At 40.2% G+C, this 13,873-nt stretch overlaps 1 protein-coding gene across 1 annotated transcript in view; it reads left to right on the plus strand.

Moving 5' to 3' along the window:
• dnai1.2 (dynein, axonemal, intermediate chain 1, paralog 2) overlaps positions 1-13,873 on the plus strand; it is a 27,694-nt gene continuing 13,821 nt past the window's right edge. Inside the window, exons 1-17 of the mRNA XM_033627270.2 lie at positions 1-175; positions 391-456; positions 619-717; positions 941-1,021; positions 1,305-1,431; positions 1,734-1,789; positions 1,955-2,110; positions 2,304-2,363; positions 2,491-2,619; positions 3,442-3,526; positions 3,651-3,768; positions 3,984-4,027; positions 4,133-4,380; positions 4,745-4,834; positions 5,122-5,209; positions 5,411-5,490; positions 9,489-9,637. Coding sequence (XP_033483161.2) covers positions 143-175; positions 391-456; positions 619-717; positions 941-1,021; positions 1,305-1,431; positions 1,734-1,789; positions 1,955-2,110; positions 2,304-2,363; positions 2,491-2,619; positions 3,442-3,526; positions 3,651-3,768; positions 3,984-4,027; positions 4,133-4,380; positions 4,745-4,834; positions 5,122-5,209; positions 5,411-5,490; positions 9,489-9,637 — 1,709 coding nt within the window. The 5' untranslated portion in view covers positions 1-142. The remainder of the gene's footprint in view (positions 176-390; positions 457-618; positions 718-940; positions 1,022-1,304; positions 1,432-1,733; positions 1,790-1,954; positions 2,111-2,303; positions 2,364-2,490; positions 2,620-3,441; positions 3,527-3,650; positions 3,769-3,983; positions 4,028-4,132; positions 4,381-4,744; positions 4,835-5,121; positions 5,210-5,410; positions 5,491-9,488; positions 9,638-13,873) is intronic.

The following is a 13,873-nucleotide window of genomic DNA, read 5'->3' on the forward strand; positions in this document are numbered from 1 at the left end:
TGCACGAGAGTCCTTTGTAGAGAGAGAGTTTAAGAGTTTTTCAGCTAACTTATTAAAGGTTTCTTTTTTTACTTTGTATCGTTTGACAAAGCTAAATCGTTAAGTTCTTGTTCAAGTCGTTAAACCGGATTTTTTTTTCGCAATGCCACTGCCCAGCACAGTTTCTATGAGAAAGGTAGTGTTAAATGATTTTGTTAAGCTAGCGATAACGTTAACAAACCTAATGCTAGCTAACTAGCTAGCAAAGTGATAATGCTACGCCACAGCAACTGAATAAAGTAAAAGCAGTACAGTTAATGTTAAGTAGGCAGTTGTTTTAAGTAAGCTGTTTATTTTATGTGTTAGTCATTAAGGTAATGTTACCTCTAATTTGTATTCGTTTCCACACAGGGCTCCACTGTTCAGAAGGTAACTTTACCTGGTGCCAAGTCAACTAAAGCTTCAAGTAAGAAAAAGGTGGGTGCACTTCCAACACACAAGCGTGTCACCAAGTTTCAGATAATGTTTTTTTTCTGAAAGGCTGTAGTAGGAAAAACTATGACAAACACGTGCTATTACATCTTGATGTAATTTTAAGTTTAACCACGACATAAATCTGTGCTGTATGTACTGTTACAGGATGAGGAAGAGGGTGTGGATACAGCTGATGGATGGGAGGAGTGGTCTCATGGGAAAGCACTTATTAAACCTCCAGATCAACTGGAGCTCACTGAGGCTGTAAGAGACCTTCATTGCTCAAGTGGTAGACAGCCACATTGCTTGTGTTGGGGGAATTGGCGAAGACCTTGCTGCTATTGCTTAATTCTTTTTTCCCCCATCTAGAATAGTTCATCAGCATCGTTTGGTCATTATTTTTGCAGTAAATACCTTCGCCAAATTAGTCACACATGTGTAACCTGTGCTGTTATGCATTCTGCTGTATCCGTAATGATTTCACCAGGAGCTGAAAGAGGAAATAACAAGGATCCTGACTGCAAACAACCCACACGCCCCACAAAATATTGTCCGCTACAGCTTCAAGGTAACCAAGTTGTATGGGGGTTATTGCTTATATCACTCACTGTAGATGCATCACTGCAATACTGAAGCCACCTCATCCTGAGGATTATTTCATTAGAAAGGCAGACGTTCTTGCTTCCCTCTCAGCTAGTCACACTTAAAAGACAGCTATTCCCAATCAATGTTCCTTTGCTATGCAAGTAGTTCATTAACATAGATTTTCTTCTTGCGTAACCGCAATTATACAAAACTAACAGGTTTCTCTGCTCGCTGTTCCTCACATAATTACTTATTATGTTTTCCAGGAACGTTCCTACAAGCCTACAAGTGTTGTGGATCAGATGGCCGTTCACTTTGTGTTGGAGGGCAGCCTCCTGCATCAAGACTCTGATGAGGCTCGTAGACTGAGGGCCAAAGAGGGTCTCTCTGAGGGTAGTTACTGAAACAGGCTGCAATAATAATGTGTTTACAGTTCTCAGTAACACTTGGTTAGAAATTCAAGGCTAATAAACTATTCTCTTCGATGAAAACAGCTCACAGTGTTGCATAGTGTGTTTTTGTAGCATGTAGTTTGTGTTTTCCTCTCTGGTGTAGTGTGTACTAAGCACCACAAGGTGTCACTTTCAACATGTGCCATAAAATTGAAGAGCTGCTCAGAGTTTATATGTAAAATGAGTGATGTGTTCATTTAACACAGTCAAATTCTGATTTTTTGATATTTCTAATGTGTCCAGAGACTACAACTGTCGATACTGGAGCAGAGCCTAATGAGGAAAAACCAGAAACCCCGGTAAAAATATGTTTTGTTGAACTAAAATCAGAGCACTGGTTTGTGTTGGACAGCATATTCCATTTTGAACAATGCTTTGGATCTGGGTTTTTTTTTTTTTTCCCACAAGGTCAATAAGTCAAGCGAGTAACTTGAGCAACACTTTTCTCTGTTGGTTGTCCACAGGCAACACCTGTAGAGGATGGAGGGGAAGTGGAGGAAGCTGGAGAAGAGGACAGACCAGACAGCGTTGTCTCCAAAACTGACAGGAAGGAGCCAAAAGCTACAAACCAGTTCAACTTCAGTGAAAGGGCCTCCCAGACCCTCAATAATCCACTGAGGGTAGGGAGGAGAAGGAGCATCTATTTAAACAAACATTTTTTACATAGTAGTTGATATGTATTCTAACATTTAAAAAGGGAAAGTTTAAATATTGGAGAGTGTGAAAAACATAATATTGATGTGTGTGTATAATAAAATATTCATAGCCTAGTGCCTCAAGAGTTTCACTGGAGTCATTTTTATTTTCCTGTAGGAAAGAAGCTGCCAGACCGAACCTCCTCCACGCAGCATCTTCTCTGCCACCGCTAATCAAGTACTGGATCCCCTGACTTGTTTAAAAGAGATGTTTGGGCCGGGCTTGTTTTCACCCTGCTGAGCATAAGTGAATATACAGTATGTGCTCACATGGGCTGACTGTAATAACTCAATTCTCTTTGCAGTGGGAAATCTATGATGCGTATGTGGAGGAGCTGCAGAAACAAGAAAAAAATAAGGAGAAGCAGAAAGCTGTGGTGTCAAAGAAAGAGAATGACAAAAGCAAGAAGAAGATGATGCTGACGGAGACCCAGGTAAGTGGAGCACTCACCAACTTTGCTGCTTAAACTTAACATGTATCAGGGGCCCCAAGTAGCTCTGTAGTGCAAAGACACTGTCCTTGACGCAGCGGGCTGCATGTCCGATTCCAGCCCACTATCCTTTGATGCATGTCACCCCCTCTCCCTCCCCCTTCATACATAGTCATTTATATCTGATATACATGTTGTTCCCATACATACCATACAAACATTGCCTTACAATACATTGTTAATGGCTTTCAGATCATAGTATCCCATCATCAATGCTAACAATAACTACCCAGGTCTCATGAGAACACTCTGCCATCATACTAATGTTCTCATATTGGTCTAGAACAGGGGTGCCTTTTTTTTTTTTAATTGGGGCCAGCAAAAGAGGATTCAACTTTCCACTGCTCCTGAAAGTGGCGGCCCTCACTGTCGACTTTACGCTTCTTTGCTGTGGCCATGTCTATTACCTAGCAGGAAATGTCTGCTGTTAGGTAACCATTCGTTTGCTAGTTAACTATCTGTTTATGAAAACACATTAGTTTCGTCTGCTTAGTTTCTACGTGGTGCATGGCTACAAAGTGTATGATAGTCCTGCCATCATAAGGTGATGTTACTTGATTAACCAGTATTGTGTTGTGGCTCACGTAGTATATTTTGAACAACAAGCCGTGGGTTGTTTAAAGTCGGTTTGTGTGCCACAATTGGCCCCTGGGCCACACTTTGTGTCATGCCTGTTCTAGGATCATTTAATAAGATAGAGTAGCAGTGTTTAACGTATGTTTTTGCAGTGTTGCCATCCAAAATTTTGCCATGTTTCTGTCACAGAATGACGACATCACCAAAGTGGGAAAGGCGTCCAAGATCTTTGAACGAATGGTCAATCAGAATACTTTTGATGACATAGCACAAGGTATGTTCTACTAAATATGTCAAGGGACATAATAATAATCTGTAATCTCATTAGATTCTCCATTTGCCTAACACTCTTCTCTCCTTTCCTCTCTTCTCTCTGCCCCCATTTCATGCCCTTTTAGATTTCAAATACTTTGAGGATGCTTCTGATGAGTTCAGGGACCAGGAGGGCACCCTCCTCCCTTTGTGGAAGTTTCAATATGACAAAGCCAAACGACTGTCTGTCACTGCCCTCTGCTGGTCGGTTTGCTCATCAGCTAACTAACTAACAGTCCCTTATGATGATGATGATTATTATTCTGGGGTGAAATATATAGCTGCAGCTGCCACACTAGTGGCACTCTAGTGTGTTAAAGATCATGTCACTGTCCCCAAATATCAGTGTTTGTATTTCATTGTGTATCGCTTCTGCTATTCGAGAAGGGATGACTGATTGATGCATCTGTGTTGAACAGGAATAAGAAATATCAGGACCTGTTTGCTGTGGGAATGGGATCATGTAAGTGCACAGGATCAAAATGAGGATTCATTAGTGAGTATTTGATATTTGGCGTGACCTTTTTGTGACCTTCCATCACTTCCCCTCCATCCCTCTCCTGGCCAGATGACTTCAGTAAGCAGGGGCGTGGCATGCTCGTCTACTACTCATTGAAGAACTCTGCCTTCCCAGAGTACATCTACCCCACCGATTCTGGCGTCATGTGCCTCGACATCCATGAGCAGCATTCCTACCTGGTAGCGGTAGGCTTCTATGATGGCTGTGTGGCTGTCTACAACTTGAAGGAGGAGGGACTGGAGCCTGTGTATAAAAGTACAGCTAAAACCGGCAAGCACACGGATCCCGTCTGGCAGGTGAGAGGAGGGGACGAGGTGGAGGTGATGGGAGTTCAGGATGTCTATTTAGTTGCAGTCATTCCACCCTTGAACTTTTACTTTGACTCCATTTGTGTGTTTACTTGAAAGTTTTGCCTTTGAGAGCAATCCCAAACCAGCAGGTTAGGAGTGAAAGTGGAGTAATAAACTCTGACACTGAGCATGCAGCAATGCTGAGCTATAATACTCTAACCTAACGGAGAATTTAATGTGTTGGAGAATAAAGGAAATGTCACATAAAGGTGTCATCTTTGTCAAATAATATTACGATCATGCACATAAACCTTTTCACTCATACAACAACCAGACATTTTCTTCAGTTTTTGATCATTTTTTTATTCAGGTGCGCTGGCAGAAGGATGACATGGACAATAATCACAATTTCTATTCTGTATCATCTGATGGCCGAGTTGTGTCCTGGACACTCGTCAAGGTTAGCCAAGCAGTTTTATTCATTTACAAATATTCTCTCTGTAACCTGAACACCTGCATGGTGTTTTTAGAGATATTTACCTCTCTTCTCTCGTGTTATCTCACTAATATTCAAATATAAAGATAATTATGAGATGTTTATTACATGTTTTTGTGTGCACTCTGGATAAATGTGCCTGTGTGTTTGTTCACATTTGCAATTGTTTGTTTTCAGAAGCACGTGTATATAATTTGCATGTATACACAGTATATTTATCACTGCATCACAGTGCGTTTGTGTGCTTGCAGAATGAGCTGGTCTTTACAGACATTATCAGACTGTCACTAAATGGAGCCATCTCTGAGGGGCCAGAAGGTGCACAGCAGCTTGGCACTGGTGAGATCTCCATTACTCGTTATGTTATCTTGTGCATGTATAAAAGAATGTACACAATTACAAAACCGTTTTTGAACTGCTGTTACTCATGAACTTTAAATATTACCTGATATCAGATCAGATTTTTAATGCCTGGTGCATTAGGCCGGTTTCTGTAACAGTGCATGTCTGATTTGAGTGCTTGATTCCTCTTGTCCACAGCCTGCGGTACATCGTTTGACTTCCACAAACAGATCGACTTTCTCTTCCTAGTTGGCACCGAGGAGGGGAAAATACACAAAGTATGTATCTAGGATTTTAACTTAATATGTTATTGGCTGGATGACAAAGGTCACTTCTGAAATTACATTAAACATCTCATTGATGTGACTCATTTATATCAATAAGGGGGCTTAGGGAATAACAGCATAACTTGAGATACAATAACAGTAATGTACTTTACACTGGCTGCAGTAATGACGATGATAGACAAATCTATAATACACTGTTGCACACATTACGGGAGAATCAACTATAGTAATACATTACAGTACAATAGGTGCAGAACTGATGAAAACATTACCCTATAAAATTATAAAGTTGTTTTTTAAAATACGTAAATTTATATGGCACTAAATTATTTACTTAATTTACATACTTTAAAGAACCATTCATACTGAATTGTTTTCATTCACTGTAGGAATACTATTATGTCAGACTGATTTTTGAACACACGTAGCTATGAATATATAGTAGAGACTTGTAACTTGCTTGAGATAATCCCATATTGAGACAGGTATGCTGCAAGTCCATGCTATGCCCTGCGTACACAGTGTGTTTATTTTGAAAATGGACTATTTTAGCTGATAATGTGCATTAAATGAATCAATTTTTCAGTCAATTGAGCACAGGTGTCTCACTTCAACAGGCGGCCCCCTTATTCCCTCTAATTGAATCTTAAGAGTCATTATTATAGTTATTTGGTAATATTCCCCGATGGGTATGTTGATTATGGTTTAATGTTTTAGTTTGTTCTGGTTGACAGTCACATAAAAGTTGCTTTAAAACAGAGTCAGTGTCAAATAAACAGAAATACTTGATGTCAGTTTATCAATTATGCATTACAAGAGTGTTGCCACCCAGAGTGCATATGAACGACCACAAGGAGACAAAGGAGCTAGACCAAAGAGAGACATAACATGTCTGGAATTTTTAACATTTTGCCAGTTAAAGTAAAACATGCCAAAATTTGGGCCAACATTCTTATGGACCTATTACTAGTCCCTGCACAGGGTGTTGTTACGCCCCTGGGAGAGTCTGCTCACCCCATGACCACGACCACTATGGCCCATACCTACTGACCACTGCCACCCATCTTACCTGCTCAAATCCCCCCACCCAGTAACCTTGTATCCTGAGGACCAATTTAAGGGTGAGGAAACTAGTTAAACAGGGTCACTAATAAATATACAGTACTGGGTCCTTAGACAGACAACAGTCATCTCTAGCCCTGACTTACTGTACCTTTAGCTGCTTTAAAATCCTCTCACCAAGCAGTATTATTATTAGTATATACAGTATTTATATTGTATCTAGTTCGGCAAAAGTGTCATTGACAGCCTGACTGGCTTAATGACAACTTCGTGTGAACAGCAATTAGTTAGCAACCTTAAAAAAAACTTTTCCTGAGTTATGTCCCTTGACCTGTCTTTTCAAAGAAAAGAACATTATTTTAGTATTTAATATACTGCCAAAGTCACGCCCTTTTGCCAGTTTTGGTCACAAGGCGCTGTACAAAGTTAGTTGGTTGATATTTCTGATAATTCATTAAAAAATCTGCTGATGTTGTGCAGCAAAGCCTTATCCCTCAAATGCGTTTTGCTTCTGCACCACCCCTAAATGACATTAGGATCATCTTGGGGCTTCACACTGCCTCCCACTATCTGCCCCTGAAAAACTGAAGCTCATTTTGCTTGTGGTGCACTTACTGATATCGTGCTGTGCTTGCACTCCAGAGGGTGCATAGCCTAGAAAGCATCCATTAATTGTGTGTGTGTGCAGTTGTCCATGCACGTGCACTTGTGTGTGTCCATGTGGCCCGTTGGGAGCCCCTCAGGCTTGACAGCGTTTAATGAGTCTCCTTAAGCAGAGGCTCTCTCTGTCCACATCAGACAGTTGGTAGTTTTTGGCTGGCCTCCCACTCACTCTATGCTTTCCTTCCTCGTGTTCTTGTTACTGTCGGCAGAAAGACACTCATAAAAGTCTCATTTATTTGCAGTTAGCGTGCCCTCATTCTATTGATTTAATAATACAAAATTGTTAAAACAGCTCACTGACTAATGTATACATCATTGAAATTAGCTGATGTTTATAAAAACTACACCCAGTGCTTGAAGGATGACTATCTCACATGATCATAAAGAGAATACAGCGTTCAGCAGTGAGATGGTAAGAGTTAAAGGTTCTGTATCTGACATTGAGAACACTAATATAGTGGCAAACCACTATTTGCTATGTAAAGATACAGTGGAATAATGACGTCCTGACCAGAAAATAAAGTGACGCTCCCTCTGTTTGTGTTGTAACCTGAGCTTCTCTGTTGTGAGTCCCTGTGTGTGTATGTGTGTCCTGGTGTCTAGCTAATCACTGTTGCTCTGCGCTTCACTCGTATTATGGTTACCGCTGATATCAGGATAGCATGTTGCATCCCAGTCACCCACCCACCACTCAACACCATTAGCTCTGTCAGCACTGTTGCTGTTTTTAGCATTGTGTGCTGTTAGCATCATTAACTGCTAGTCTCCACATCCATGTTGGGAACAGTGTCAAGACAACCTCTGAATCAGGCTCTGAATTCATAGATATGCTCTGAATGAAGCTCTGTTAAGGTTAATTCCTGACTGCTGGAAATGTAGCACATGAATTACTTCATTTAAAAAGATAAAATAACCATGTTTAATGTGGTGCACCTTTGTACAAACAGTAATTAGTACAAGACATTCATTAGTTCTGTTCACTTGTTTTGTTATGTTGTCAGTAAAAACACAATCACTGTCTCTTCTCCTGTCAGACAAGAATCATCGTGAATCCATGAGTTAGGAAACTAAAATGCCTGATTATCTTAACCTTTGGACTTAACTGTAATCAGACACGTTTTAATCATTTTTGATTGCATTTTGGCATCTTTATGCCATGCAGCATGATTATGGTGAGGTGTATGTTGTGTGTATAGGGACACACACACCTCGGCTCCACTCCTGTGAAATCATTAAACTTACCTCACCCTTCCTGCAGACATATGTGCAGACACACACCCAGTATGTGTGATGAAATATGTTCTGTCTGTCACCTCAAGGTTCAGTGGCACAAAAACCCCAGGGGAGGACGGATAAAGAATCTTTCACCTAGCTGCAGGTCAACAATCAAACTGTCAGCGTTTGGAAGTGCAACAGCTGTCCCCACGAGCTGTCTAGCAGTTTCATCCTGGCCTGTCCAGTTTATTTATCCCTGCAATCTAACTCTGTTGCTGTTTTGGTGCTTTTGCTAACCCTAGTCTGTCAGCTGCAAACAAACTGTGAAAATGTATAGGGCAATTTAATATTGAACCACGGAGGATTAAATTACTCTCTTTGGGTTAAAACTGTCAAGTAGATTAGACCCCTGTCCTTGCTTCAATCAATGATTCAGCAAGACTTTTCCTTCAGCTGTCAGTGGAAAATTACCTTAGAAAACAAAATTAGTTCACAAATTCAACTCAAGGGGTGTCCGTATCATTTTTCATGTTTTATGTGTTTACTACTCATGAAGACAATTGTGACAATTGTTCTGTGGCACTGTGGAGGGAGAGTGATGTCTAGTTAGACCTCGTTTTTCTCTGATTTCAGCACAACATTTTTACCAATTATACTATATAAACAAACCACAGTAACAGTTGGGATTACAGTCAAGATTTGATTAAGCTGAGTAGGACTGGCGTTACCACGGCACCTTAGATTAAATTTAATACTAGACTGTTGAGTTATCACTTAGTATTTTAGGTAGCAACTTGAGGAAAGAAGTAGAAAAGCCTACAATTGCTGTATCTGTATTACCCTTTGATATATAGCATGGTAAAAGCACATCATTCCACTTAGACATTTCAACAATCCTCCAATACAGTGGTTATAGTAGCAGGTGCCACCAGCAGATAGTCAAGGGCTTCAGTCACTGAAAACTATGTTAAATAGTACAATATTAGGAAAAACTTTGTCTTCACACCATCACCTTTTATCCAAATCAAGACTTTGCCTCTATTCACTAGTGCTCCAAGACATACTCAAGCCAGTTCCTGGAGACCTACAGTGCCCACAGCATGGCAGTGGATGCAGTAAAGTGGAACCACTTCCACCCAAAGGTTTTCATCTCCTGCAGTTCAGACTGGACTGTCAAGATCTGGGACCATACCATCAAGTAAGACGACTGATAAAGAGAAAGAGTGAATACTTACAGCTTCTGTAGATGTGACATCTCTCTGCACATCGTATACTGTATCACAGATATAAGAATTATTCTATTTTGTAGGGCTGCCCCCAACTAAGTCGTCATATAGGGCCATTAGTCAACTAGTCGCCTTCATGTTTACGATATTAATTTAATTATTAAAGTACATATTTTGGGTGGGGCAACACAATGGTTTTGGTTCAAGGTGTGAGAAAGAATAGTATCAGTAACATTGTTAACACTGTGCTACATTACAGAGAAATACAAAACCGTACTAATGAACCTTCTTTAATATAGGCCTATATTTTATCAACAAGTGCACGTCACACACTGAGCGAGCCGCCTGTTAAGCAGTAATGATTGTGCTAAGTGGCTAATGGGCATGTAGCTACTTCCATGTTTCAGATGATACGTCATGTTTGTAGTCAACGAATGAAGATGATCTTACATATCACCTTGGATTCGTCCTTCACCTTCTCAGAATGATCCCACACTTTGGATTTCCTGCCAGACATGTTATTAACTAGCCTGTGTAATAACCACAGGAACCAGCTCTGTAAATCAGGGGCTGTACACATGCCGTGTCTTTAACCACCTGGAAAACACAAGGTGGGGCGCTGATCTTGTGCCTTTTTTGTGCCAGCTTTTAAGAGCGCAGTGACAGGTTGCGTCTGAGGTTGCTTTTTTTTTTGATGAGGTTTAGCTCCTAATAGAGTTTCATGTTTGTTTTTTTGTTGTTGTTTTTTTTCTGCGACTTAGCAACCAATGAAAGCTTGCCGACTAATGACCTTTCTGGTCGACTAACGTTTGGTGGACCATTAGGGGGCAGCCCTACTATTTTGTATATGTTTTATCTAGTTTTTAGTAGAAGTTTAATTATGTCATTTCCATTCCTGTGTAGTTTTTAAGTTCTGTGGTTTCATTTCATATATCAAGAAATACAAACAGTACATGTTGGTATAATTTGTAGGGGTGTAAATCACCAGCTTCATCACGATACGACATTATATCGATTTGTTTGGATGACGATACAGTGTTTGCCAATATCACAAAGTCTGTCACGATATGATTTTGATTCGATTCGATTCAGGAGCCTGCGATCAATATGACGCGATATCATATGTCCATCTAACACAATCATTTACATCAACTCACAAAAACAACTAGAATATGATTTGACCATTTTATTTCTGAGCTTTTTCTGAGTTTGTTGTTTGAGTGGAGGCGCGCTTGCCCAGGAATGGTGACACAGATGTGCTATGTGAATTTCAAAATAAATGTGTATCTTTAAGATGACGATATGGATCGATGTTCTCATTTTGCATCAATATAATTGGATCGTTAATCAATGAATCGATGTATCGATGTGGATCGATGTATCGTTACACCCCTAATAATTTGTGGCATTGAGCATGAGCGTGGCATGACGTGGTCCTGGTAATATTGAGTAACAGCACTCGCCCACCATTGCAGCGATTAGGGTTATATCTTTGACACTTAACTGGGTGGCCCATCAATGTCAACTGGCAGTATTGGCTGGTGGGAAGCTGTTGAGGGACATGTACTTGTCGCTGCATTAGTGACTCCTACTGGTTGGCAAGGTTACATTTGAAGAGGAGGGTGACACCTCCGGGGAAAAGAAATACTCAGTGTCACAGACTCTCTGTGAAACTCTCCAGTGTTGGATGAAAGAAGGAGCTCCTGTCTCCGTATGTGTTGTACTTGACACATGGCTGGCTGTGTAGTCCGTAAGCCGACAGTGGGATTTAAGCAGTGACAAAAGCTACAGTGCATGAGGAATTGGTCGTGTCAAATTGGGAGTAAAAGGAGAAGAAATGTGAAAGAATTACATTGGGGAAAAATTAGTCAATTAGCTATTGTTAATTTCATTGTTAATTTCAGATTTTATTCATTTTAATAGACTGTTCATGAATATATAATTTATGTTTCAGTTTCAGCATAATTCAAGTAAAAGTACCTGACTGGAAGGAGATGGAAGATAAATTTGTCATTTATCTCTCATGGGAATGAAATGCTGTGGTTAGTTGCAGACGCAACTGCAATTTTAAGCTGTATTTATATTTTCATGGTTAGCAACATTATTAATGTGCTGTGTTGAAATGTTCAGTGAAGAAAGGATGAAATAATCATCATTCCTGTAATCCTTCCATAATATTATAGTATATTTGTCTTTATTACCTTTTTATACTCATTATGGGCCCAGCATAATTTTCCTTGCTTATCTGACTAACCCACAGTGCCTCCCACTTCTTGTCAGCACACGCAGTTTGATTGAATAATGATAGTAATCAACCTCCCATTATGAGAGACGGGGTTTTCAAGAATGATCCATAACTTCCCATCGCTACAGGACATATTGTTTCCAGGAGAGGGTCTGACTGGATCAAACAACTTTTCACAAACTTTACCACACTGTTCAGACGTGTGTCAAAGCTTAACAGTGAAAAGTGCTACTTTTGTTTGGTGGTTGAGGTAAATATATAATGTAAAACTGTCATATGGCATTCCTAAATGACCCAAAGTAGTAATAGAGATTTCCTTTAAGTTTCTTAATTAGACAAAAGGTTGGCTTGATAAACTCACCTCAGCCTGGAGATAAACTAGGACATCATTTATGAATCCCAGCAGCTCTGACTCTTGGGTTTACAGTTTGTGCAGTGTCATTTTCCTGTAAAAAGCCTTCTCTTGAAATACTCCGGGACAGATTTATGAGCCTTTTGCGCCTAATATCAGACATTTTCTACACCTACCAGAGTGCATGTTATATATCAAACAGGCAGAGCAGCACAGAAGCACAGTTTGTCATCTGAGGCGTTTCTTGCACAAAATCAATAATGGAGGCTGGGACAAATAATGGGATGAGTATTAAGTGTGGTTGATTGTGCATTCTGGTTTGTTCACTAAGGTTCATACAATTTTTGATCATTGGTTTTGCATAGAAAATGCTATTCGTGTGTATACTGTGTTTAAAGGGATATCATGCAAAAAGTTGTATATTGTTTGTAAACCCAACATTCAAGCTTAGCACCTCCTCCTTACACTGCTTGTACAAACACTGCAAGCTACTATTGTCAGAGTGTTACATTTGTTGTAATGGAAAAGCCGATACTTTAGCAAGCTAACTAAACTGTCCAACAGAAATACAGCCAACTCTGTGTCGCTTTTAATCCCTATCCGCTCCTTCAGAGCTCGCCAGCAGAAGTAAAAGTGAAAGCCAACCCCAGATTCGCTCTAGTTTTGGAATGAGCTTTGTCCGCTTGGTTATTTTGCTTCGCTATATTTGCGTTTCCACTGTGTTGTGTCCATGACTTTTATAGCTTCCTCTTAGTTTTGTACTGCTGCTATCTGGTTGCTACATTTTTATAAAGGCCAGATGTCACTTGTGTGCTGTTATTGGCCGGGGGCTGCATGCCCCTGCCCAGAAGTTGCAGCCCCATAAAACTCCCCACCGCAGCAAAATAAGAAGAAAAGGAGAGTAGTCTCTGCAGAGACATCACCACACGTCTCTAGTGGGTCATAAGTGATGATTGAGAGGGAATACTTTTTTATGAGTCCATACATTGTTCCTCAGGAACATCCTGCATAGTATACTTTTAAGGAATGGTGTTCTGTAGAAATGTCAGTGATAGCAGTTGGAATGTAAATACACCTCAGAAAAGTACTTCAGCGGCGCTATAAGAAAATTGCCCCAAAAGAATAAATAACATATAAATGAATGTCATAAATAAACACAATATGTCCACTTCAACCAAAGATGGGATACCGATTTGAGGCTGTGTGAGTGTGGCCATCTTTGACATTCACTGAGCTGCCGAAGCACTATTTTGAATGCATTCCTGATAGCACATTTCAACATTGCTATATTTTGATTTATTTTTTTGAGCTTGCTGATGGCAGACATATTCCACCACTGAATAGGGCCTTTTGAGACCTGCTTCACTTGCAGAATGTGCCTAGAAGGCCATCTCAGGTGTTGGATGTGTAATTAGTTTCTGCCTTAGTAAATCAAACACAAATTACTGACAGACTGCTGGTGCAAATTGCTTTCATGTATGCACCAAACTCTGTCCTTCTGTGTTACCAAAGTTGCACCCTATTGAAATTGTAAGTTTTGCTTACACTGTCTCTCTCTCTCTCTCACTGTCACACACACTCCTCAGTATTTGAAGAGGACTTGTATGTGCC

Source organism: Epinephelus lanceolatus, chromosome 1 (assembly GCF_041903045.1).
Source record: "Epinephelus lanceolatus isolate andai-2023 chromosome 1, ASM4190304v1, whole genome shotgun sequence".
Taxonomy (NCBI): Eukaryota; Metazoa; Chordata; class Actinopteri; order Perciformes; family Serranidae; genus Epinephelus; species Epinephelus lanceolatus.